General features: G+C 47.2%; 1 protein-coding gene across 2 annotated transcripts in view; it reads right to left on the reverse strand.

The window, feature by feature from the left end:
• PODNL1 (podocan like 1) overlaps positions 1–27,862 on the reverse strand; it is a 141,517-nt gene that overhangs the window by 52,845 nt on the left and 60,810 nt on the right. For both annotated transcript variants that reach the window (XM_086963641.1, XM_086963640.1), the window contains exons 5-8: positions 17,904–18,013; positions 17,642–17,798; positions 1,540–1,655; positions 152–809 (exon numbers count right to left, since the gene is read on the reverse strand). In XM_086963641.1, the coding sequence (XP_086819767.1) occupies positions 152–809; positions 1,540–1,655; positions 17,642–17,798; positions 17,904–18,013 (1,041 nt within the window). The remainder of the gene's footprint in view (positions 1–151; positions 810–1,539; positions 1,656–17,641; positions 17,799–17,903; positions 18,014–27,862) is intronic.

The following is a 27,862-nucleotide window of genomic DNA, read 5'->3' on the forward strand; positions in this document are numbered from 1 at the left end:
CTAAGCACCCAAGATGGTTTTTCACCTCCCCTATTCCATGTCTTGTTCCCCTATCTTCATGTTCCCTTAGTCTACCTTCCAGTACCCAAGACCCAGTCCAATTTGCACCGTCCGACAACATCACCTGACCCCTCACTGCAGGACCACCCACCTTCAGTCTTTGCAACTGCTGCCAGGTGCCTGGGGTGATGGCGCCCACCTGGAGCCGGTTGTGCGCCAGATGCAGCTCCCTCAGCTGTGTGAGGTTGGCCAAGGCCTCCTGGGACAGGCTGTTTATCTGGTTCCTCTTTAGAGTCAGTACCTCCAGACTGAGGGGCAGGCCGGTGGGGATGAACGTCAAGAAGTTGCCCGACATGTCCAGGTTCTCCAGCTTGCGTAGCTTCCGGAAGGCCAGCCTGTGGATGCGCGCACTGTAGAGTGAGTTGTAGCTCAAGTTCAGGTCCAGGATGTGATACGTGGCAGCAAAGTCGTTGAGGCGGATCTCTGAAATATGGTTGTGCAGGATCATGAGGGAGCGCGCTCTCTTTGGCAGGCCAGGGGGCACGTGGTCTAACTGGTTGTTGTAGAGGTGGAGGGTGTGTAGGTTACGCAGATTGAGGAATGCATCCCCATGTACCCCGCCAGCTGTCAGCCTGTTGTTCTGGAGCAGTAGGTACTCCAGATTCCGGATGCCACTCACTGCGGTCTTTGGGATGGAGGTGATGAGGTTCTTGCCCAGGTGGAGGATCACAATGTTGGGTGGCAAGCCAGAAGGGATCTCCGTCAGCTGGTTGCTGGATAAATCAAGATATTCCAGACCTTTCAACTTGCTAAAAGGAAAGGATAGTAAGGGTTTGTAATAGGATCGCTAAAGTGATATCCAAGAATACTGGAAGGGGAAGAAGTATGAGATGAGAATGGCAGATGATGTGTTACAGGTTTAAACAGGTGCTAAAATGTCCATACTCACCTGAGCGCATTATGGTCTAGTGAGCCCAGTATTTCATACAGTGGTCTAATAGGTTCTCACAAAGCTGTGGGCAGCCTAAGGCCTAAATGGAAGATTTAGGAGAGCCCTGCTAGTCATGAGAAGACGTGAGGGTTCAACCTACGAGTAAGGGCAATTTATAGACCTCACCTATGGCATTGGATATGCAAACCATCACAAAGGGAGAAAGGAGGGATCTGCAAGAGTGAGATAAAGGAGAAGGTGGTGTTTGGTAGCGGATTAAAGAGGCATGAGGTGGATTTAAGACTATCACCCTTGCTATTTAGCACACCAACATTTAAAAGCACTGGTCGTGGACCTCTGAAGATAGACTGGGGACCGGCACTCTTTCTTTCACAAATACAGCTAAACTCAAATGTTCTCCCCTACACGGTTTGGAATCAATGATTACAGGTTATCACCGGACTTTTGGGTTCACATTTTATCATCTGAAGGATTGGCTGTCACAGCATCTCACCTGGCGATTTCGTTGATTGATTCTCACCTTAAGGTTTTTACTGTTTGCCATTTTCGGCTAAAGGTTTTGAGGCCACAAATTCAGAGGTCCTCACCTGAAGGTTGCGGAATCCAAGCCATCGCTGGAGAGGTTGTTGTTCTGCAGGTAGATCTCCCGAAGCTCTGACTGGCTGCTCAGAGAGCCCTTCGGTATCCTGGAGATTCTGTTATACTACAGGTGAGAAATGGTACAGGTAAGCTGAGCTTGCACGTGCATGGAGAAAACTGTTTTATAAAACACCACGATCAAGAAAGGTGATGAAATATATGACCCTTACTTAACAAGCATGATAATCTGAGTTGGCACCAGAGGAGGGAAATACTTGAGCGCAGCACTCCTGGCGGGATCATCTGAGCACCACCCATGAATATGTGTCACACAAAACTAACAAGAACGCCCATTAACTATATACTGTGGATTGCTTGGCATATTTTAATGACTGCGGCTTCCTTATGTGAACATCCCAGGTGATAGGACTGGATCCGCAGGTTTTCTTCAATAGCATTTCTATACTGGTGCCAGGTGACGCAAGGCGGCTTCATTACGGAGGTGCAAAGATCCACAGTTAATGCCATAATGAGCAATTCAATTACTTCATGACCAGGGTCATTGGTGGAATTATGCAGAAGGGAAGGATCCAATTATGCATTGGGGTTGACTAAATTATATGGCAACAGAAGACAAATTATGCAGAGTAATGACGCACATTTTTTTTCATTTTTATTATCTTGTCATTTTTACACATTAACACTGTATGGGTAAAGATTTCACTTGGCAGAATTTTAACACCCAAATACAGCAATCCGCAGCAAAAAGGTGACCAGTCAACATTTGCCAAGAGCCTTCCACCGTGCTGCCACACGTGTTGCTGTTTTTTTAGTTCACTTTGATTGGTTTGAGATCGATTTTTTTTGTTCAAGTCTGAAGGTTATGCAGCAGATGGCAAATCAAAAATGATGCAGAAACCACTGCAATTCCAAAATCACATTATTTCAGTGGCTCTGGTCATGACCATCGCTGACCTGGTTCAAATATTTTCCACACCAAAATGGAGGCGGATCAAGAGTTCACGGCTTTTCAATGCTGTTTACACCAATTTGACAATAAAGAGCTGGTTGAAGCCCACTTTTTGCATTGTGTTGCGACCAACTTTTCTCCCTGCATTGTGAGGGATGCTCAAGGCCTTCCCACTGTTAAGGGATAGTTTGTAAGCAAAATGTCAGGATCCAACTGCCTTATTAGTATTACTGGGGCAGGATGTGGCTTGTATCCTCTTGTGACCTCCATCCCAGCATTCCAAATTGCAGTTTTCCGAGGGCTGCAACCTGCAGAAACAGAGTGCAAGCTGTCACATCTGGACAGCCTATTTGTTTGCGAATGATTAGCGCCTGCCCTGGGTCTTCATTAAACACTTACCCCCAGATGCATCAGCAACCCAATTTGCGATTCCTTAATAGCGAAAAATACTGATTCGCTATTAAGGAATTGCAAAATGGAATGCATCAAGAAATCACTTAAAAAATAGCGATTTCTTAGAATTCCTTAATTGCGACTCGCAAATTGCGAGTCGCAATTAAGGAATACCTCCCCATTCATTTCTATGGGCCTAGAGGCCCATAGGAATGAATGGGAAGACAATCTCAATGTGCGAATCGCAATTAGCGATTCGCAAATTGAGATTGCGATTTCAAGGGGGCAGGGGTGTCCAAAGGACACCCTGTTGCACCCCTGAAATTGATATGTGCACATATGTTGCGCACACACATGCCCTTAGGGCATGTGTGTGCACAACATGAAACTTTTAAAAATGCACTTTAGTGCATTTTTCAAAGTTTTTGCAAATTACCATGAAGTTGTACTTCATGGTAATTTGCGTGCCCTATTAACGATTTCGCTATTTTTAAAACTTTCATGCATTGCATTTAAGGAATCTCAATTTGAGATTCCTTAAATGCAATTAATCGCAATTTAGCGATTTCTAAAATTGCGATTTTTGCATTTGGGATGATGCATCCCAAATGCAAAAATACCGCTCGCAAAGGGCCTGATTCTGAGAATCTGCCCCTTTGCGAGCAGATTTTAGTTTGATGAATCTAGGCCTTAATTCTTAGTGAACGGTCACAAAGGGTTTCTGCAAGGGTGATGGACTTGGGCGATCACAGATGAACTGGGCTGACAGCAGTTCATCTTTTGGGGTACCTGATCACAAAGATGGAGCTACTATGAACTGAAAATGTCTGAAGCTCTGGTCCATACAGAACCCAAAGAGTAGAGAATCTGGTAGATGCGATGTATGTTCCAGGACTTCTGACACTGCTGTGTATAGTGCATGAGGTTATCAGCACAAACCTTGTGATTTTGATAGCACCAGATTACTCAAAGCGAGCTTAGTATCAGATCTGTCGAAGCTCAGTTACACAGAGCCGAAGCCTCAGCCAATGAAGGAAAGTCCATTGGAACCATTGGATAGGTTCTGCATCCTGTTTGCTCTCTACACCTACATGCTTGGAACTTGAGCGGTTACCCTCTAGCTTTACTCTATGTGTGTTGCTTGCAAAAACGCGGCTGCTAACAAGGGTGTCGTATTTCACTTGGAGGCAAGCTTTTGCCAAGTGGTGTTCTGAGAAGAAGTCTGACTCCTTGAAATCCGAGGCGATGCACAGGCTCGAAATTTGCTGCATCTTTAATCGTAAAAAGGCCTCAGATTAGGTACCAGTTATTTCTGCATGTTTTCTCCAGAACGAGGAAGTGTGTTTTTTAAAAGGTTTACAGAATGAATCCCCTCCAGTAGCCTATGTGTTTCCTAAGTGGAAATGGACTTTGGTTCTCACTTTGCTAATGGGGCAACCATTTCAACATCTTCGTTCTTGTGATTTGAAGTTTTCGTCTGCACATTTGCTCTCCACAGATTCAGATTGGAGGGTGAGTGAACGTCAGGCTGTCTCTTTATCCCCTCCTTTCACTTTTTTATTTAAACAATAGAGTTACTCTCAAGGCCTCATTAGGTGTACAATAATGATCACATGCAATAGCATCCAACGCCAAGGTCTTCAAAGTTGTGTGCGATAAATAATACCTTACCACACCAAAATCCATATGTCCCTGTATTTAGTGGATTTATTCCATGTGGTAAATTCCGTCAGATTTGACCTCCCAAATTTTAACAGGGGTTGCAAGTTTTATCACCCATGATAATTCCAGATTGTGATAAACAATGCACCACTTATATTTAGTTTCATTAGATGCAGCCTCCATTTCATCCTCTTCTTCATTTGCCAAAGGAGTATGAAAAACTCCACAGGCTTGGTAGAGAAGAGATTTGAGACACGTTCGAACTCTTTAAGGCGTCCAGACTAAGGATTTGACAGTGGATGATAGCTTTTCAGACGTTTTCCTGGTATGAAATGAGATAACTGTGAGGAAACAAACTATCTTGAGGTGGACTCGGGCTGTAGCGTTAGATGTGCTACAAAATAGCTAGAAAATACCCTCTGGTAGGATTCATGGCACATTCTCCAGGGGGAGCCTTGTGGATTCACAATAGAACTGTCTTGAGCCACTGGGGAAGAACTATTAAAGATCACTTTTCTGAATCTGTTCTTGGCACCTGAGGCGTTCTCAGACGGAATTTGAGGGAATACCCACACGTATCCATCATAAAGAACGTTACCGAAGGCAAGCAACTTGTTTTTCTGTTAGATGCCTGAGAATGCTGTTTTATTTGGTGCAAAGGTCAGTCAGCCATTTTATATTGCACTGGATGCCTTTAAACATCAGCTTTACTCTGTTGGTTACTTGAGGAAAACAGCTGTTTTTGATGGATGCCTGGGAACAGCTAACCCGCCCCCCTCCTTTCCCCTTTGGATGAATAGCACAGTTTAACCATGCATTGGAACCTCAAATGGAATCTTGGGAGAGACTGCCATGATCTGTGGACGGTCTAGAAACATCTGATCACTCTACTGAATGCCGCAATCATTCCTTGGCCCAATTGTGTTGGATGACTAGGCACTCAGCCCTGTTCTGTTCGATGCATTGGACAATCGTATCGTACCCTCTTCTGTTGTTTGCTTTAATTATTCTTTGGCCAATTTACAATCAACTCTTTCTTGGCTGCTCTGTTTCCAAGAAGAGCAAAGCAGTGCAGAAGCACACAATTGCCTGCTGGGTTGCCTATGCATTAAAATTTGCAACAACTTCGACAAGAAGGAGCCCCTAGGGTATCCAGGCCCATTCCACCTGATCAAAGGTTGATTCTTCTGCTTCATCCAGAGGTGTTCCTATTGTGAACATCTATCAAACTGTGGGATGGGCTTTGGTTCAACCTTTCATCAGGCCTTACTTCCATGACTCTGAATTCTGCAAGTATGGCCGTTTTGCCAAATCTGTGGTTTGTGACCAGAAAGTCCTTTACAGGGTGACAGACATGTACCCCTGCCTGGAGTGCCTTAGCTGCATTGATATCTGGATCCTTTGTCCTAATTTGTGTTGCCATTGGTGAACAACAATCATGCGTGTGCACCATGACATAGGCCTGTCTCACAGATTGCTGTCTTGTTGGACCGGGAGGGGCATCCAAAGCGCCACCCTCATAGTGGCGAAAGGCTGTTGCCATTGCCAGGAGTTAAGTAGCACGAGCGCAGTGGTGGTAGCTTACCTGTGTAGTCATTAGTAGAAGTGAACAGGCCTTTTTACTTGCGTCATTGCAAAGTTCTGCTGCTGTGTGCTTAACTCACCCTTGGCCTACATCAAGTTAGTATGTAGCACAGTACAGCGCCTGTGTTGTATGCAAGTGCTATATGTAAGTGTGTCTGTCAATGTTACAATACCTAGAAGACTCTGGGTTCCATTTTGGGAGACCCAGGGCTGACTGGAGGAGCATGAGGAGGCAGAGGAATCCTCCCAGACAGAGATGTGGATTGCTGCATTCCTGTGAGAGGGGTGGGATGCACACACTGGAGGAGGAAGAGCCAGGCTCTTCAGTACACTCGTCAACGGGTGCTCTTTGATTCAGGAAGAGGTCACTGAAAAGGGGCCTGGACATATCTCAGGAAGGAGATGAGGCTTATAAGAGAATCATAAAGAGTAGGGCTGGGGCTCTGGGCTACTGTTGATGCGCATATCGCTGTGGCTGACATCCAGATGTGAAGCTATAGTCATTCCTTTGGTCTGTGTTGTGGGGATATGGAGCTGCTCCTGCTGTGACAGGCTGATTTCTGTGTGAAAGGCAGGACAGAGGAGTGGGCACTTCAAATGGAAGCAGAGCCCTAACATAAACATCAAAGGCTGAGACCCTAAATCCATCTTGGTGTCTGGAAATGGACAATAAGGAGGAGAGCTCATGGTCCCCAAATCTGTCAACTGTTAAGTAGGCAATCAGACGGTGCGAGGAGGAGAAGCTCTGCATGACTTCTGCCTGTGACCAAGACTAGGGGCTAAAGCCTGCCAGTCTCCTAGCTGGGTGAGGGGACATCACCCAGGGAAATCCAAGACCACCTGCCCCTGGAGCATCAGCCTGCCTGCTTGCCAAGACCATTGTGCCCTGTGAAGAAGAGGAGAGCACTGGAGGGAGCGAGGTCCACTGGGGGATCCTGGAGAGTGGATCCCTTTAGCGAGGTGTGAGGAGATAGCTGTTTCATTGATAGGTCGTTGCCCGTGTGCAGGTTCAACTAAGTGACCCTCTATGTCAGAGGGGGCCACTGTGAAGTTAACTATGATTGGCATCACTGCCATGCCGTGCCATGCCCCATGTGCAGAGTGATGTCAATGATCCTGTATTCAAGAGTGAGCCACCATGAAGATTACTGCTGTGCCGACCGGGCTCTAGCACTGTGTGGAGTGTAGTCAGCGACCCTGTATGCCAGAAGGGGCCACTGTGAAGATAACTTCTTGGTTAATAAGGCTGTGGACTGTGTACGAAGTGAAGAGGGTGATCCCTTATGTCGGAGGGGGCCACTGTTAAGATGAAGCTACTGCCATGCCGATCGGGCTGTCGCCTGTGTGCAGAGCAGGGTCAGTGACATCGTAAGCCAGAGGGGGTCCAGCAGATAAGATAAGGACCGTTGCCTGGTTCAAGCCGTAGTTGAGAGGAGAGGCTGCCGCTGTGACCCGTGCGGCAGGAGACGCATACTGAGAATCAGAACTGGAGCAATCAACACCCCCACCAGTGGAAAGGATCAGAGGAGCTGACTGTCAAACTGAAGGAAGCTGCCTAGATGCCCAGCAACTGCCCCTGCAGAGCCACACGTGCTGCTCACCAACCGCAGGTGCTGCAGCACTCCACAACGTCTGCAAGTGAAATGCCCCCGGAGATTCCAGTCACGCAACCCCTGCAGGAGCACGTAAGACAGATCGAAGGGCTGAAAGGACCCAGAAGAATTTGTTCTACCACGTAGCTCTCCAGTGCTGGGCTACTTTTTACATTTATAAGAGTTGGAGTGGGACTCTTGAGACTCTGAATAGTAGTGGGGTTTGCCTTGAATGTCACCTAGTAAATAGGGAAGTTAGTAAGAGGGAAGTGGAACTCAGAGGCATGCCTCTTGAATAGTAGAGCCCTGACCTCAGGGGACTGTGTATTGTCTGTGTATGCCGTTTTTTACTTTGTTTTCATATATAAGTACTCCTTTTTCATAAAAGCAAGTATTTGACTGGATAATTATTTATTGCTGCTATTAAATGTATTTAGAGCTGTGAGCCTTTGTTTGCCCCCCCAACCCATGCTACTACTTAAAGTGCTGAAGGGGTACTTGGCCCAGTTGCTCAAGGCCTATAGTAAGTTTGGCCCCAGAACATCAGAAGTAAAAGATCTCAACCCCACAGTTGAGCCCATTAGCTCCTGCTTGTCCTGTGGCCTTCTGAAAGGGAGGGGATCTGGCACTCTGCTGCAATAGTTCTTGGTTTGACCAACTCCTCAGAACCACCTCCCTTGGAGTGCTGCTTTGATATTGAATACTGAGGCGAGAATCTGCAGGTAACAATAACCATCAGAAGAACAAGTTACATACCTTCTCTAAATATCCTATTGGGGGATATTTTCTCTACCTACAACTCACCTCCCCATGCTGAGGAGTGCTCTTGCAAAAATTGGTAAAAGGGTGTGATACGGGTCTCAAGCCAACCCCTCCCGTACCTCCCATTCCCGGACACTCACCCTTCGCGACAGCCTCTGAGGTAGCGTCCTGGGACACCAACCTGACAACCAGCTCCCCTCCCCTCTCTGTCTTCCAGGAGCCAATCAGGAACGGGCGACTCCCGGAACCACAACCACCTGACCCCGGAAGTCCCGCCTCGGAATCCCCGCCGGAACAGGGAAAAAGCTGAAGCAAGGACAGAGACGCCGTCGGAGCAGCGATCTCGTGGCAGGAGGCTCGGACCGGCGTTGAAGCAGACCAGACGAAAGAAGAGGTAGAAGAGTGGAGCGAAGACTGGTGGAGTCTAGAGGAGGAGGCTGAAGAGCGGCCGCAACTCACCTGGGAGTTGCGGCGGAGCGTGTGAGTACCACCGAATCCACCTCTGTAGCACATTAGGTGCTTTGTATATAGTGTTCGCCCCTCTCTCCTTAGTAGCACAAGGCCTGGCCTACACTGTAAAGATTTTGTATAGCATGTCCTCACTTGTACAGCACTTAGTACATAGGCTGACCCCTCACGATCCCTCACCTACACCCTGTCTCTTTTTCCCTTCCGAATCCGTCCCGCTACCCTTCCCTCACTGTCATTCTCTACTCCCGTACACTCCCGGTGCTGGTTATAGAACAGTGTCACAGCGAGTCAGGCTGGACTAACCGCTCCTTGTGCTCTTTCTCTTTCCTCCGAGGACCACCCAGCACGTATCCATCTCGGAGGACCCGTTCCATCACCGGAGGGAGAAGACAAGACACCATCGCGAGAGGCCCTACATCCGTACTACCTTTTTCATCGCCTGTACTAACTGTGTTCTTGACACTATTAAAGACCCACCATTGCACACTACATACTGCCTCCTCGCCTGATTTTCCAGCCCGCCCTAAGCCCACGTTCACAGGTGGTGTCAGAAGTGGGATCAGCTGGAAGCATGGAGGCCGTCGTCAAGCAAATGGCGGAGACCCAAGAGCAGTGGGGAGCGTTAATAGAGAGGTTCCTTAAAACAGCAGAAGACGACCGCGGCCAGCTGCATGACGTTCTCAAGGGTCAAGGAGCCGCACACGACCAGGCCATGGGGAAGCTAAGCGACGCCCTGGGTCAGCAGAGACCGGTTGCCTATCTCCCATCGATTGTGCTGCAGAAGTATGTGCCGGGGGAGGATCCAGACTATTTTTTCACCAATTTCGAGAGACTCGCACAGGCAGCCTCATGGCCACCCGATCGTTGGGGTCAGTATCTGGGGACGCTTTTGACCGGCGATCTCCAGGCCGCTTACCAACAAGCCAATATCCAGGGGAACACACCCTATGCCGACATCAAAACTTGCATTCTGGAACGTTTGGGTATCGATGATGAGACATACAGGGTGAAACTGCGGCAAGCTAAGGAAGGTCCGCAGGAAAACCCCAGAGCTCTCTCCTTCCGCATTAAAGACTTGGCAAACCGATGGTTGAAACCTGAGACGTCCTCAAAAGACGATATCCTAGGAAAGATATACCTAGAACAATTCTTAGCTTCCTTACACCCCGCTACTCAGAGATGGGTACAATAACGTGCCCGTCTCACCCTCGACACCGCTGTGGAGATAGCCGCTGCCTATAACAGGGCCCAAGAATTACAACGAGGACGTGAAGAACATCCCAACCGACCACACAACTCGGGTGGAAATCGTCCACCCAGACCCCCGCTGCCACGCAGACCGGAACCACCTCCCTTGATGCCTGCTCCCATATTGTACAGACCACCCCACCAAGGGCCACAATGTTATAACTGTGGAGGCTATGGACACATTGCCCGCATGTGTCCACAAAAAGAGGAACCTATGGAGGTGGGCCTCGTACGGAACTATGCATGTGTCAATCCGGGAGCCAGTCCACCTCCCTTTCATATTCCAGTACACATCGATGGCCAACCTGTTCTCGCCCTAGCGGACACAGGATGCAGACAAAGTGTCCTACGACCTCAAGACATGATCAACCCCGTTGGTCCGCGCGTGTGTATGGTCGATATCCAATGTGTCTATGGCGATACGAGAAGATACCCGACTGCACGCATCCGAGTACAACAACCCGCTGATCCTGGAACCGACCTCACCGTCGGACTGGTCCCAAACCTCCCAGAACAGGCGATCTTGGGGAGTGATTATTCCAGACTCCCCGGACTCGTACAAGAGACCACCGATTCGTTTTCCCGTTGGTGGAAAGAAGCACCTTTCTCTCAAGAGCAGCCGGTAAAGACTCCGGATCATCGACCCAAGAAAACACGTACCCAAAGGCGCCATGAAAAAAATTGTTACTCCAGTGCTTACCCTGTTATACCTACGGAACACCCCTGGCAAACTGACAGAGAATTCAGGGCCGCACAAAGGGAAGATCCTCTCCTGCGGGAAGCATGGGCCAGAGCCTTAGATAATGAAGACCCTCTACATGTAGGTCCCTATTTTTTTAAGAAAGCAGGACTGTTATACCGGAAAGGAGGGCCCCAGCAGAATCCCCAGTTGTTAATCCCTGGTCCCTTTCGAGACAAGGTCCTGTTTCTTGCACACAGCCACCTCCTGGGGGGTCATTTCAGTGACGAGAAAACAAGTCAGGCTATCCTGGAGAAATTCTATTGGCCGGGTATCCATCAACAAGTAAAAACCTATTGCCGGGAATGCCCGGTTTGTCAGAAAAACAGCCGACACCATCCCCCTAGGGTCCCCCTACAACCGCTTCCTCTCATTGATGTTCCCTTTAGCCGGGTCGGGATGGATATTATAGGACCCCTGATACCCTCCCGAAGTGGTTGCCGTTATGCCCTGGTCCTAGTGGACTACACCACCCGTTTCCCTGAAGCCGTTCCCTTGCGACAACCCACCACTCAGAGTATAGCGAAAGCACTCATCGCTATCTTCTCTAGGGTAGGATTTCCTCGGGAGATCCTTACGGATCAGGGCACCCCTTTTGTTTCCCGCCTCATGCGACAAGTTTGTTCCCATCTCGGGATAAAACAGATCAGAACCGCAGCCTACCACCCCCAAACAGATGGATTGGTAGAGCGCTATAACGCCACCCTGAAACAGACACTAAAGAAGCTATTGGCCCTAGAAGCCAGGCGTTGGGAAGAAATGTTGCCGTTGGCCTTGTTTGCCATCCGATGCAAGCCCCAGAGCAGTACTGGCTATTCGCCTTTCGAACTCCTGTATGGGCGCCCCCCCGTACCCTTTTGGACATGGCCCAAGAGGCCTGGGAAGCTGAACCAGACAGAACCCGACCCCTTCCTGAATACGTGGAGAATCTCAAAACCCATCTGGCCGTCATCCGAGACATTGTGCGTCAAAACATGGAAGACGCCCAGAACCGCCAGAAGAGACAATACGATAAAGGCACCAAAACCCGTACCTTTTCCGCCGGAGACCTGGTTCTCTTAATGATGCCATCATCTGATCAAAAACTACTGGGTCAATGGCAAGGTCCCTACACCATCCTCAGACAAGTAACCCCTGTTACGTACGAACTGGAGTTGGACCCCACACGGGGTACGACCCAAATATATCACGTCAATCTCCTTAAGAAATGGGAGGGACCCCGACCCGTTTTGACTAATGTACCTCACCATCTAGCACTCTCCTTTGAGCCCTGTTTCGATCCCGAGTTAAACGCGAAACAAAAACGAGTTCTTCATGAGGTCCTTCTGCCCTCGAGCCACGTTTTTTTCCTCCTCTCCAGGGCATACCACGATTACGGAACATGCCATCCATACTGAACCGGGGAAAGTGGTCCGGTTAAGACCTTACCGAGTCCCCGAAGCCCGACGAGCTGTCATCCAACAGGAAGTCGAACAAATGTTACGTATGGGAATCATTGAACCCTCCACGAGCGATTGGAATTCGCCGATTGTCCTAGTCCCCAAACCTGACGGATCGGTGAGGTTCTGCATAGACTTTCGCGAGGTGAATAAGGTATCTTCCTTTGACACGTATCCCCTACCACGTGTCGACGAAATGGTCGAGCGGATAGGGAAGGCCAAGTACATCTCCACGCTCGACCTATGTAAAGGATATTGGCAGATTCCCCTTCGAGAACAGGACAAGAAAAAGACGGCTTTCTCCACCCCGGCAGGGCTATACCAATTCACTGTTTTGCCCTTCGGCTTACATGGTGCCCCTGCCACCTTCCAAAGAGCCATGAACCAAATATTGAGGCCCCACTCCCTATACGCAAAGGCATATCTTGATGACATTATCATCTTCAGTGACAGTTGGGAAGAACATCTGGAACATTTGGGACAAGTAGTTACTTCATTGGGTACCTATGGGTTTACCATCAACCCCGCTAAAACCACCTTAGCAGCCCAGACTGTCAAATACTTAGGTTTTCTATTGGGAGAAGGAGTTATCAGACCCCAACAGAATAAAGTAGAAGCCATCCAAGCCCTTCCTTTCCCCCGAACCCGAAAAGACCTTCGAGCCTTCCTGGGTCTCCTAGGTTATTACCGACGGTTCGTCCCTAACTTCTCCCAAAGAGCAGCTCCCCTTACTGACTTGCTAAAGAAGACAGCCAAGACCGAAGACGCCCTGCGTAACCCTACTCCTTCACTCCTACGTGCCTTCCAAGGGCTCAAAGCATCCCTGACCTCGGAGCCAGTGTTAGTCAGCCCAGACTACTCTCAACCCTTTCTGTTACAGACGGAATGCATCAGACCAAGGCCTAGGGGCCGTTCTCTCTCAGACAGACGACAAAGGAAATGAGAGACCGATTCTGTTTTTAAGAAGGAAATTGTTTCCCCGCGAAATGAACTATGCAGTTGTAGAGAAAGAGGCTCTTGCCATTAAGTGGGCTGTCGAGAGCCTCCGGTACTATTTGGAGGGGCGCGAGTTCATCATCTACACCGACCATGCTCCACTTGAGTGGATGGCCCGGAACAAAGGACACAATGACCGGGTCCTCCGTTGGTTTTTGTCCCTCCAACCATTTCGGTTCAAAACAATCCATCGCAAGGGTTCTGAACAAGGAAATGCCGACTTCCTCTCCCGATATCCCCTCAGTCCAACCCGTACAAGAAGAACAGCTAGGGGAAGGGGATGTGATACGGGACTCAAGCCAACCCCTCCCGTACCTCCCATTCCCGGACACTCACCCTTCACGACAGCCTCTGAGGTAGCGTCCTGGGACACCAACCTGACAACCAGCTCCCCTCCCCTCTCTGTCTTCCAGGAGCCAATCAGGAACGGGCGACTCCCGGAACCACAACCACCTGACCCCGGAAGTCCCGCCTCGGAATCCCCGCCGGAACAGGGAAAAAGCGGAAGCAAGGACAGAGACGCCGTCGGAGCAGCGATCTCGTGGCATGAGGCTCAGACCGGCGTTGAAGCAGACAAGACGAAAGAAGAGGTAGAAGAGTGGAGCGAAGACTGGTGGAGTCCAGAGGATGAGGCTGAAGAGCGGCCGCAACTCACCTGGGAGTTGCGGCGGAGCGTGTGAGTACCACCGAATCCACCTCTGTAGCACATTAGGTGCTTTGTATATAGTGTTCGTCCCTCTCTCCTTAGTAGCACAAGGCCTGGCCTACACTGTAAAGATTTTGTATAGCACGTCCTCACTTGTACAGCACTTAGTACATAGGCTGACCCCTCACGATCCCTCACCTACACCCTGTCTCTTTTTCCCTTCCGAATCCGTCCCGCTACCCTTCCCTCACTGTCATTCTCTACTCCCGTACACTCCCGGTGCTGGTTGTAGAACAGTGTCACAGCGAGTCAGGCTGGACTAACCGCTCCTTGTGCACTTTCTCTTTCCTCCGAGGACCACCCAGCACGTATCCATCTCGGAGGACCCGTTCCATCACCGGAGGGAGAAGACAAGACACCATCGCGAGAGGCCCTACATCCGTACTTCCTTTTTCATCGCCTGTACTAACTGTGTTCTTGACACTATTAAAGACCCACCATTGCACACTACATACGGCCTCCTCGCCTGATTTTCCGGCCCGCCCTAAGCCCACGTTCACAAAGGGTCATTAAGGTTCTAAGTTAGCTTTATGCAGTACTACATTCCTGTTAATCTTGTCAGTCTTGTTCTCTGCCTCCAAGGCGATCCAATTTGGTGCCTGGAGAAGATTCAAGAGGTATCTGCAGGTGGTAGATGGATAGGATATCCATCAGAAAGATTGTTAGAAAAGGTAAGTAAGGTGTTCTTCTGTTAGTTGCATCTGGTGATTGATGCCCATAATGTACAGGGTGCCTCTGGTTCTGTTGACTCATCAAGCTATTTAGCCTTGTGAATGTGTGTTGGGTACTCATGGGCTCTATTCTGTTACATGCTGAGGCTGTTAACCATGTTCTACTGTATGCATCAGGCACTTACAGGCTTTGTTCAATTAGATGCCCCAAGAACCATTGACCAGTTCTATTGAATACTTTCCTCTTGTTCTGTTTCATGCTTCAGACACACACTAAATTTCTCAATATTATTGGCCTTGTTCTTTTGAGTTTGCCGGACACTATTTATTTAGTTTTTATTGATAAAGTTTTATATAGCGCAAACAAGATCCCGAGGGATATCAGAGCGCTTTACAATAGGATGGAAGGACATAAAATTGGGCAATGAAGGGGGTCACACTCTGAGGTAAAGAGGAGCAGAAACAAATGCTGGCACAATGGACGTAGGAAACAGTGTCTTCGAACAGATTAGCCTAGCCCAATTATGGTAGGAATATATTCATAAGGAATCTTTTTGCTTCCAATTTGAATGCCATCGTTGAGGAGATTCTGCATACTTCCGGTGGAAGAGAGTTCCATATCTTTAGGGCAGCTCCGGAGAAGGCTCTGTGACAAGTTCTCTTTTTGCTAAAGATGAGATGTTTCAAGAGGAAAGTATTGGCGATTCTTGAGGCTCTTGCACCACGAGATAGCTCAAGTTTTTGCGCAAGGTACCTGGGAGTATTGAAGTGAAGGTCTTTGTGCGCCAGAACGGCAATATTTAACTCAATTTGTTCTTTGTAGGGCAACCATTTAAGAGATTTTAGGACAGGGGTTATGGTCTCATTTTGTTTGGTGCCTGTAACCAGTCTAGCTACTGTGTTCAGTGATGCCCTTAGTGGAGCTAGGGTACATTTGGGAAGGCCACGGAGAGTAGCGCTGCCGTAGTCAAGCCTCGGCAAGATAAGCGATTGGACCACCTGCTTGAAATCTTTTTGTGGAAGGAAAGGTTTGATATTTCAGAGTGTTCTCATCAAGAGGTTTGCTCTCTTATACACCTTGCTGATATGATTTTTCATATTTAGGTGCTTGTCCATGGTGACTCTGAGCGATTTGGCTGAGTCTATGATGAGTGGAGTGCAGTTGAAGGCAGGGAGGTGACTCAGCCACATGTCTAGCTTGGGAATGTGGTTGGGAGGGGAGATGAGCAGGAATTCCGTTTTGGAGGTGTTGAGCAGGAGATGGTTCTCAGTTAACCAGTTTTGAGTAGACGTTAGGGTAGTGTTGAGTGAGATGATGTTTTCCGGGGAAGAGATTTTCAAATAGAGTTGCGTATGTTCCGCATACATATGGAAGAGAATGTTAGTGTATTTTAATGAGTTAGCTAAAGGTTCCAAGAACAAGTTGAAGAGAATAGGAGATAGGGCGGACAGGAAATAGGGCAGACCCTTGGGGAACCGCCATGTGACCTGGAGAGGGAGTGATTTGCCTTGACTCTTTGAGATCTGTGGTGAAGGAAGGACGAGAACCATTGTAACACCTGACCAGAGAAGCCCAACCTGTTTTTCAAAATGGCTAGAAGGTTGTCATGATTAACTGTGTCGAATGCAGCGGATAGGTCGAGGAGGATCAGGAGGCAGGATTTGTTTTGGTCAAGCATTTTAAAAATGTCGTCCATGACGTGAGTGAGCGCCGATTCGGTGCTGTGCCCCTTTAGAAAGCCAGATTGATGCTGGTCAAGAAGTTGGTAATTCTCTATGTGAGCACAGAGTTGGGATTGTACGCATTTATCTATGAGTTTCGCTAGGGTGGGGATGTTGGAGATATGGCGAAGTTATTGAGATCAGCTTTGTTTCCTTTTGGTTTTTTTAGAATAGGAGATACCTGGGCTGTTGTTAGGAAATCAGGGATTGTGCCTTGAGAAAGAGAAGCGTTTACAATCCTTGTCCAGGAGGGGATGAGTGCATTCTTGATTTTTTTTAATATGGTTGGGGGCAATGGGTCACTGAAGTGGTTGGATGGGTTGATATTCTGGAGGATCTTGTTGATGTCTTTTTCACTAAATGGGGTAAAGGTGCCCCAAGACGCATTGTTCTTGGTAATCAGGATGGTAGATCTGCACTTTTCTAAGAGGTCAAGGGGTGATATGGCCCTGGGGGAAGGTAGTAGGGCCTTCTTAGAGACGAGGTCAATGGAGAGGAATCTTGCTTTCTCAGTGAAGAAAGCAGCAAGCTTGTCGCAAGAGGGTGTGCTGCCACCTGGGTCAGAATGGTTGAGGCCTGAGACTGATTGCTGTTTGACCAAGTCGAAAAGTTTCTTGGTGCCGTTTGCCGCTTGATCCAGTTGGTGTGTGAAGTAGTCAGCCTTGGCAATCTTGATTTGTTTGTTGTAGAGGATCCTAGCCTCTCTAAGGAGTTTTAGTTGGTCCGAGGAGGGATTGGATCGCCAAGAATGTTCAACTGCCCTAAGGTTGCAGAGTTCTGTGTACTAGTTGGCTTTGTTCTATCAAGAGTGTTGGGCACTCACCCCCTGACTGTAGGATGCCTTCAACCACAGTTGGCCTTGTCCTTCAAGATGCCAGGGGCACCTATTAGCCCCATTCTGTTAGATTTGCAAGAATTTGGATTTTTCAATTCAACAAACAGGTCCCTACAGTGTACTTGCCTAATTTAAGCACAGCCTTCCTTACTACCCCTAGTAGGTGCAAAACATAACTATCTCCCACCTATCCACATCTCCTAAGCTTTTGACTTCACCCAGCGTACCACCCTCACCGCTCTTTCCAAGCACCTCCATCTTCTTCTCTGGCATGAGGTAAATCTGATCTACATGTCAAGGCCCAGGCAGCGTTGTCCCACCTGTAGATGTAGCCGGATGAGTGAGCGTGGCATGTTGGAAGGCACTTGGCTCAGATGGTTGTTGGAGAGGATAAGCGTGTTAATATATTCCGAGCCATTGAATGCATTGGAGGGCAGTCCTTCATCAGTTAGCTGGTTGTTGTGTAAATACACAGACCTACAATACCCAAAAAACAGAGAATCTCATCAGCACCTCATGTAGGGGTTCAAGCGTCGCAGACTCCCCATAGCTGCCACCCCCCCCAATGAACAACCTGTTTACCTCAGGAAAGGCTTCTGTCCCAGGGTCAGCGGGTAGATCTTCGTCAGCATATTGGCGGCAAGGTCTGTGATTTGTAGTGTGCTGGGTAGGAACCTGGGGGCAACAGTAAGCTGCACAGCCGGGTGGAATACATGGTGAGCATTGTAAAGCAGAGAATGCTGGGAATAATACAGAGAATGATGGGTGCGAAGTAAGCAACACTGGGAACAATGCAAGGAATGCTGGGAACAATGCACAGAATACTGGGAACAAAGCAGAGAATTCTGGGTGCGATGTAAGCAACACTGAGAACAATGCAAGGAATGCTGGGAACAACGCAGGGAATACTGGGTGCGAAGTAGGCAACACTGGGAACAATGCAGAGAATACAAGGTGTCACGTAAGCCACACTGGGAACAATGCAAGAAACGCTGTGAACAAATAATAATAATAATAATAAGACATTTATAAAGCGCATGGCTGCACAAACTGTGTGTCCCTGCGCTAACTGCTAACTGAATCTGTCAGAGGGAGAGGGGGGGAGGGGAGAAAGGAAAATAATTATTGAGGGAAGAGGTGTGTTTTTAATTTGGCTCTGAAAAGCGTTTCTGAGGATTCCATACGCAGATGAACTGGGAGAGCATTCCAGTGTTTACCTCCAAGGTAGCGAAAGGATCTTCCTCCCATTCTGGCTCTGTAGATACGGGGAAGTTTGAATTGTGTCATTCCAGAAGATCTTAGGTCTCTGAGGGGACGATGGATAGTCAGTAGATTTCTGAGATAGATAGGTCCTTTATTGTGGGCGATTTTATGGGCGTAGCAGAGGCTTTTGAATCGGATTCTTTCCCTAACAGGGAGCCAGTGAAGTTTGGATAGGGCTGCTTTGAAGGATGTTCTTCTGGGAAGACCTAGTACCATGCGGGCGGCTGCATTCTGTATGCATTGTAGCTGGTGTAACTGTTTTTGGTTAAGGCCTAATAAGAGAACATTTCCATAGTCTAAGTGGGGAGTTATGAGCGCGTGCACTATTGTTTTTCTGGCTTCCGTAGGGATGAGATCAATGATTTTTCGTAGGGTTTTTAAAGTGCCGAAGCATTTGCCTGTGATTTTGTTGACTTGAGATTTTCCCGAAAGATCCGCGTCAATCATAACCCCTAAGTTTCTGACCTTTTCTACAGGGTGGGGGGATCGCCCAGAGCCGTGGGCCACCATGCCTGGGACCATATTGAAGTATTGTTCCCTACCACCAACACCTCTGTTTTGTCTCCGTTTAAGCGGGGGCAATTGTTGTCCATCCAGGTGGCTACAGCAGTCATGCAGCCAGAGAAATTGGTGGCATATTTCTCGCTGTCTGGGGTAAGCTTGAACATGAGCTGGGTATCATCGGCATAGCTGACAATGCCCACCCCCAAGTTCTCTATGACGCGGGCCAGGGGCTCCATATAGATGTTGAATAGGGTAGGGCTCAAACTCGAGCCCTGAGGAACCCCATAGCTCACGTCACGAGAAGATGATTTAAAGGGTGGGCAGTGCAGCTGGAATGATCTTATAGAGAGAAAAGACTGGAACCAAGCCAGAGCGTGGTCTTTCACTCCAATGTCTGAGAGTCGGGACAGCAGCGTGGCATGAAGCACAGTATCGAAAGCTGCGCTTAGGTCTAACATGACCAACGCTGCTGTTTCTCCCTCGTCTACCATCTTGCGGATGCATTCTGTTGAGTATAGTACCGCTGATTCCGTAGAATAGCCAGGTCTAAAACCCGATTGAGTGGGGTGGAGTATATTTTCCTTTTCAAGAAAAGCCATGAGTTGTGAGTTGACTATTTTTTCTATAATCTTGGCACATTGTGGCAGGAGGGAGATGGGTCTTAGGTTTTGAAATTGAGTGATAGGGATGTTGGTTTTTTTTTTGAGAGGGATGACTTGCGCTGTTTTCCAAGCCTCTGGTACATTGCATTCTTGAAATGAGAGGGTTATCATATTTCTTATGTGATCTATAAGAAAGCTTTCCATAATGTCTTTACTTTTGTCCAAAGGGCATACATCGGTAGGGGAACCAGAATGTATGCTATTGATAATGGTGATCAAGTCTTTTTTTCCAGGGGTAGTGAATTGAGTAAGGGTAGGTTTTTGAGTAAGGGGGGTCCTGGTCCTTGCCTCTTTTACTAATATAGAGGGTTTGGGGAAAGTGGCGTGGATTTTCTCGACTTTTTCGATGAAGAAGTCGGCTATTTGTTCGCATATGTCGTTGGAGTATGTGTCCTGCGTATCTAAACACGTAGTGTCAGTTAGTTCTTTATAGATACGGAACAGTTCTTTTGTGGGATTGGCTGCCTCTTCAATTCTGAATTTGTAAAAGGCGCTTTTTTCCTCTCTTACCATTTTCTGATATATTTTTAGTTCCGATTTGTAAATTTCCTTAAGCTCGGGGGAGTAGTTTTTCCTCCATTTGCGTTCTGTTGCTTTGCATTGGGTCTTTGCGATTTTTAGTTTTTCTGAGTACCACGGTTCTGATTTGGTTCTCCTGACAGGGGGTTTCGAGGTCCACGGGGCGATGTTGTCTAATGCCTTACCTAGCCATAGTTCATAGTTGTTCCATGTGTCTTGTAGGGACTGACCTACCGGAAGGGTGTGTTTCTCTAATTCGCTGATCAGGCGTTCAGGGGTGTAATTTTTCGAATTACGGCGTTTTGCAGACAACGGTTTATTGGGAACATTCTTAGTAATGTTAGTAGGGATGAAAAAAATACTAATAGGATGGTCAGACCATATTATTGGGACCGGGGGGAGCATCTCAATACCTTCCCATGTGGCAAATATAGGGTCAAGGAGGTGCCCATGTTGATGCGTTGGGTTGGTGGATAGCAATTTTATTCCCAGCGCATGTAATGCTGATTTGAGTATTTGAGCTTCTTTAGCATTATTGTCTTCAAGGTGAAGATTGAGGTCACCTAAAATCATGAAGTTGTTATGTCTTATGGCTAGCTGGGTGGCTACTTCTAGGAGTTGGTTGCAGAAGGGTGTAGCAGTGCCTGGGGGGCGATATATGAGAAGACCAGTAATGGTGGTAAGTGGAGATAATTTTATAGAGAATGTACCACATTCACTATTCGTGATGGTCTTATTAGTGAGAGTACATTCAAGTTCCTTTTTGAAAATCAGAGCAAGTCCTCCACCACGTTGTTTAGGCCTGTCGATTCTTAGGAGACTGTAGTTCGAGGGCACTGTCTCTAAGATATCGGGGGAGGAGGATTCCTCTAACCATGTTTCCGTCAGGAACATAACATCGAATTCACGGTTTTGTAGCAGATCGTGGATTTCTGTCTTATGTTTTATCATGGACCTACAATTGAGCAGCATCATTTTTAATTTGGTCTTAGGGACGTCGTGGTTCTGGAGAGTGGGGAGCGGTTTGTTACATATATTACAATGTGACGGTAACATCATGTTAGGGTCAATGGTGTGCAGACATGAATTATTAGAGATCTTACCCATTTCTAATAGAGTTGAGCTTGCATATTGGATTCTCAGATGGTAATCTACCCTGTCAGTCTTTGGGGCATGGAGTCCTGCCCCGTGCCACGGTCGGTCGCGGACGGGCGCTGACGGGCTGGACTCTGGCTTGACTCCGGCGCGCGATCGGCGCGCCCGCAATGCGCGTCCGCTGCGCGGAGCCATGTACGTATATTTTTATAGCATCGTCCAAGCGACGTTCCCCAGCGCACCCTCACTAAGATGGCCGCTGTTCTCGAGCACCGAGTCCCCGCAGATGCCGGCGTTTAGATCGGCCACACCCACAAACAGGAACCGGGCAAGTAAGCTGCCCGAACAAGGTGAAATAAGATAAGTCGCTAAAATACACACGCCTTTAAAGTGACCAGGTGCAAGGCAACGTTAGAAGTAGGTGCCAGAGAAAAACGCTAAGGCCTTTTGTAGTTTAGCGCGAGGGAGGGGGAGGACACACAGGTAAATCCAAGACGATTCAAAGATATTTTTAAAAACAGCAGCAAATAAAATGCGCACCTCCCGGCTCAAGCCTCAGGAGAGCAGCAAGCAGTCTGCAGATAAGGTTCTGGTCCTATTTTTATAGCGTCGTCCGAGCGACGTTCCCCAGCGCGCCCTCACTAAGATGGCCGCTGTTCTCGAGCACCGAGTCCCCGCAGATGCCGGCGTTTAGATCGGCCACACCCACAGACAGGAACCGGGCAAGTAAGCTGCCCGAACAAGGTGAAACAAGATAAGTCGCTAAAATACACACACCTTTAAAGTGACCAGGTGCAAGGCAACGTTAGAAGTAGGTGCCAGAGAAAAACGCTAAGGCGGTTTGTAGTTTAGCGCGAGGGAGGGGGAGGACACACAGGTAAATTCAAGACAATTCAAAGATATTTTTAAAAACAGCAGCAAATAAAATGCGCACCACCAATGCAAAGAATACTGGGAACAATGCAGAGAATACTGGGTGTGAACTAAGCAACTCTGGGAACAATGCAAGAAACGCTGGTAACAACGCAGAGAACACTGGGACCATGCAGAGAATACTGGGTATGAAGTAGGCAACACTGGGAACAATGCAGAGAATACTGGGTGGGAAGTAAGCAACATTGGGAACAATGCAAGGAACGCTGGGAACAATGCAGAGAATACTGGGTGTGAAGTAAGCAACACTGAGAACAATGCAGAGAATACTGGGTGCGAAGTAAGCAACACTGGAAACAATGCAATAAACGCTGGGAGCAATGCAGAGAATACTGGGGGCAAAATAAGCAACACTGGGAACAATGCAAGGAACGCTGGGAACAATGCAGAGCATACTGGGTGCGAAGTAAGCAACACTGGGAACCATGCAGAGAATACAAGGTGCCAAGTAAGCCACACTGGGAACAATGCAAGAAACGCTGTGAACAATGCAAAGAATACTGGGAACAATGCAGAAAATACTGGGTGTGAACTAAGCAACTCTGAGAACAATGCAAGAAACGCTGGTAACAACGCAGAGAATACTGGGAACCATGCAGAGAATACTGGGTGTGAAGTAAGCAACTCTGGGACCAATGCAAGCAATGCTGGTAACAAAGCAGAGAATACTGGGAACAATGCAGCGAATTCTGGGTGCGAAGTAGGCAACTCTTGGAACAATGTAAGGAATACTGGGAACAATGCAGAGAATACTGGGTGCGAAGTAAGAAACTCTGGGAACAATGCAAGCAATGCTGGTAACAACGCAGAGAATACTGGAAACAATGGAGAGAATTCTGGGTGAGCAGTAAGCAACTTTTGGAACAATGTAAGGAATGCTGGGAACAATGCAGAGAATACTGGGAACAAAGCAGAGAATTCTGGGTGCAATGTAAGCAACAATGGGCACAATGTGATCCTGGGAACCCGGCAGTATGATGAACCGTTTTCGAGACCAGAGTGTCTGTTATTTCTATTGAAACTATCACACAACTTTGATTCGATCAGCTAACTTGGAAGTATTTGTGTTACCTATGCCATAAAGAATTCCTCCCTTGATATCATACATAGGGACCATTTTGGAGGACTCGGCTGGGTTGACCTGGTGCACTGGATATCATATCAGATTTATTCATCTATAGGAGAAATCTTGATCTGGTTTTAGCATTATTTATTCTTCAAGTGAATGTTTGACATTCCATATATCCATGGTCTTCTATCTATTTTTCTACAAGTAATTGAGTTACCTTGGGTCCAAACATTGTTTTTTGGTTCCAATTGCATACCTATTTTAGGTTGCTGTGGCTGTCCTGAAGAAGGCGCTTAAACACCAATACGCACGTAGACAAAAAATAAGAACTTGTCCAAACATCTAGCCACGTTTCTCCAATAAGCAATAATGAATTCATCTCTATATGTGTTGTTATTTTGTATCTTTGAAATTTGTGTACTGTATTCATTCCACATGTATGTATTACACATTTGTTAATATGGTGTCAAATGTAATATGTCGCAAAATTTTGGATCAGATTGTTTTTATTATGAATCTATACGAATAAAATGTATATTTTAATTCAAATGTTTAGTACACTGAGTCACTTCATATATCAATGAATTGCAATAGGTCCTTGTTTGACCAATCAATTGCCTAGGTATTTACTGTCTTCAGGAATGCTGGGAACAACGCAGAGAATCCTGGGAACAATGCAAGTATACTGGGTGCGAAGTAAGCAACACTGGAAACAATGCAGAAAATACTGGTTGCGAAGTAACCAACACTGGGAACAATGAAAGGAATGCTGTGAGCAATGCAGAGAATACTGAATGTAAAATAAGCAACACAGGGAACAATGCCAGGAATACTCGGAACAATGCAGAGAATACTGGGTGCGGAGTAAGCACCACTGGGAATAATGCAAGGAATGCTGGGAGCAATACAGAGAATACTGGGTGCGAAGTAAGCAACACTGGGAACAATGCAGAGAATACTGGGTGTAAAATAAGCAACACAGGAAAAATGCCAGGAATGCTGGGAACAATGCAGAGAATACTGGGTGCGAAGTAAGCAACAATGGGAACAATGCAGAGAATACTGGGTGCGAAGTAAGCAACACTGAGAACAATGCAAGGAACGCTGGGAACAATGCAGAGAATACTGTGTGCAAAATAAACACTGGGAATAATGCAAGGAACGTTGGGAACAATGCAGAGAATACTGAGTGCGATGTAAGCAACACTATGAAAATGCAAGAAATGCAGGGAACAACGCAGAGAATACTGTGTGCAAAATAAACACTGGCAACAATGCAAGGAATGCTGGGAACAACGCAGAGAATACTGGGTGCAAAGTAAGCAACACTGGGAACAATGCAAGAAATGCTGGGAACAACGCAGAGAATACTGGGTGTGAAGTAAACAACACTGGGAACAATGTAGAAAATACTGTGTGCAAAGTAAGCAACACTGGGAAAAATGCAAGAAATACTGGGAGCAATGCAGAGAATACTGGGTGCAAAATAAGCAACAATAGGAACAATACAAGGAACGCCGGGAACAATGCAGAGAATACTGGGTGCGAAGTAAGCAACAATGGGAACAATGCAAGGAATGCTGGGAACAATGCCAGAAATGCTGGGAACAATGCAGAGAATACTAGGTGTGAAGTGAGCAACACTGAGAACAATGCAGAGAATACTGGGTTCGAAGTAAGCAACACTGGGAACATTGCAAAAAAAGCTGGGCGCAATGCAGAGAACACTGGGTGCAAAATAAGCAACACTGGGAACAATGCAAGGAACGGAGGAAACAATGCAGAGAATACTGGATGTGAAGTAAGCAACACTGGGAACAATGCAGAGAATACTGGGTGTGCAGTAAGCAACACTGGGAACAATGCAGAGAATACTGGCTGCGAAGTAAGCAACACTAGGAACAATGCAATAAACGCTGGGAGCAATGCAGAGAATACTGGGTGCAAAATAAGCAACACTGGGAACAATGCAAGGAACGCTGGGAACAATTCAGAGAATACTGGGCGCGAAATAAGCAATACTGGGAACAATGCAATAAACGCTGGGAACAATGCAGAGAATACTGGGTGCGAAGTAAGCAACACTGGGAACAATGCATTAACGCTGTGAACAATGCAAAGAATACTGATTGTGAAGTAAGCAACACCGGGAAAAATGCAAGGAACGCTGGGAACTATGCAGAGACTACTGGGTGTAAAGTAAACAACACTGGAAACAATGCAAGAAACGCTGTGAACAATGCAAAGAATACTGATTGTGAAGTAAGCAACACTGGGAACAATACCAGGAAGGCTGGGAACAATACAGAGAATACTGGGTGTGATGTAGGCAACCCTGGGAACAATGCAGAGAATACTGGGTGGAAAGTAAGCAACACTGGGAACAATGCAAGGAACGCTGGGAACAATGCAGAGAATACAGGGTGTGAAGTAAGCAACACTGCGAACAATGCAACGAGTGCCAGGAACAATGCCAGGAAAGCTGGGAACAATACAGAGAATACTGGGTGTGATGTAGGCAACCCTGGGAACAATGCAGAGAATACTGGGTGGGAAGTAAGCAACACTGGGAACAATGCAGGAAACGCTGTGAACAATGCAAAGAATACTGATTGTGAAGTAAGCAACACTGGGAACAATGCAGAGAATACTGGGTGTGAAGTAAGCAACACTGGAAACAATGCAAGAAACGCTTGGAGCAATGCAGATAATACTGGGGGCAAAATAAGCAACACTGGGAACAATTCAAGGAATGCTGGGAACAATGCAGAGAATACTGGGTGCGAAGTAAGCAACACTGGGAACCATGCAATAAACGCTGGGAACAATGCAAAGAATACTGGGTGCAAAATAAGCAACACTGGGAACAATGCAAGGAACAATGCAGAGAATACTGGGTGTGAAGTAAGCAACACTGAGCACAATGCAAGAAAGGCTGTGAACAATGCAATGAATACTTATTGTAAAGTAAGCAACACTGGGAAAAATGTGAGGAACACTGGGAACAATGCAGAGAAAACTGGGTGCGAAGTAAGCAACACTGGGAACAATGCAAGGAATGGTGGGAAGAATGCAGAGAATACTGGTTTGCGAAGTAAGCACCACTGGGAACAATGTAAGAAACGCTGGGAGCAATGCAGAGAATACTGGGTGCAAAATAAGCAACACTGGGAACAATGCATTCACACTGTGAACAGTGCAAAGAATACTGATTGTGAAGTAAACAACACTGGTGAAAATGCAAGGAACGCTGGGAACTATGCAGAGACTACTGGGTGTGAAGTAAACAACACTGGGAACAATGCAAGACACGCTGTAAACAATGCAAAGAATACTGATTGTGAAGTAAGCAACACTGAGAACAATGCCAGGATTGCTGGGAACAATGCAGAGAATACTGGGTGCGAAGTAAGCAACACTGGGAAAAATGCAAGGAACGCTAGGAACTATGCAGAGACTAATGGGTGTGAAGTAAGCAACACTGAGAACAATGCAAGGAATGCTGGGAACAATGCGAGGAAGGCTGGGAACAATGCAGAGAATACTGGGTGTGAAGTAGGCAACACTGGGAACAATGCAGAGAATACTGGGTGGGAAGTAAGCAACACTGGAAACAATGCAAGGTACGCTGGGAACAATGCAGAGAATACTGGGTGTGAAGTAAGCAACACTGGGAACAATGCAGGGAATAGTGGGTGTGAAGTAAGCAACACTGGAAACAATGCAAGAAACGCGGGAGCAATGCAGAGAATATTGGGTGCAAAATAAGCAACACTGGGAACAATGCAAGGAACGCTGGGAACAATTCAGAGAATACTGGGCGCGAAATAAGCAACACTGGGAACAATGCAATGAACGCTGGGAACAATGCAGAGAATACTGGGTGCAAAGTAAGCAACACTGGGAACAATGCATTAACGCTGTGAACAATGCAAAGAATACTGATTGTGAAGTAAGCAACACCGGAAAAAATGCAAGGAACGCTGGGAACTATGCAGAGACTACTGGGTGTGAAGTAAACAACACTGGGAACAATGCAAGAAACGCTGTGAACAATGCAAAGAATACTGATTGTGAAGTAAGCAACACTGGGAACAATGCAAGGAGTGCTGGGAACAATGCCAGGAAGGCTGGGAACAATATAGAGAATACTGGGTGTGAAGTAGGCAATCCTGGGAACAATGCAGAGAATACTGGGTGGGAAGTAAGCAACACTGGGAACAATGCTAGGAACGCTGGGAACAATGCAGAGAATACTGGGTGTGAAGTAAGCAACACTGCGAACAATGCAGAGAATACTGGGTGCGAAGTAAGCAACACTGGAAACAATGCAAGAAACGCTGGGAGCAATGCAGATAATTCTGGGGGCAAAATAAGCAACACTGGGAACAATTCAAGGAATGCTGGGAACAATGCAGGGAATACTGGGTGCCAAGTAAGCAACACTGGGAACCATCCAATAAACGCTGGGAACAATGCAAAGAATACTGGGTGCA

Source organism: Lissotriton vulgaris, chromosome 1_1 (assembly GCF_964263255.1).
Source record: "Lissotriton vulgaris chromosome 1_1, aLisVul1.2, whole genome shotgun sequence".
Taxonomy (NCBI): Eukaryota; Metazoa; Chordata; class Amphibia; order Caudata; family Salamandridae; genus Lissotriton; species Lissotriton vulgaris.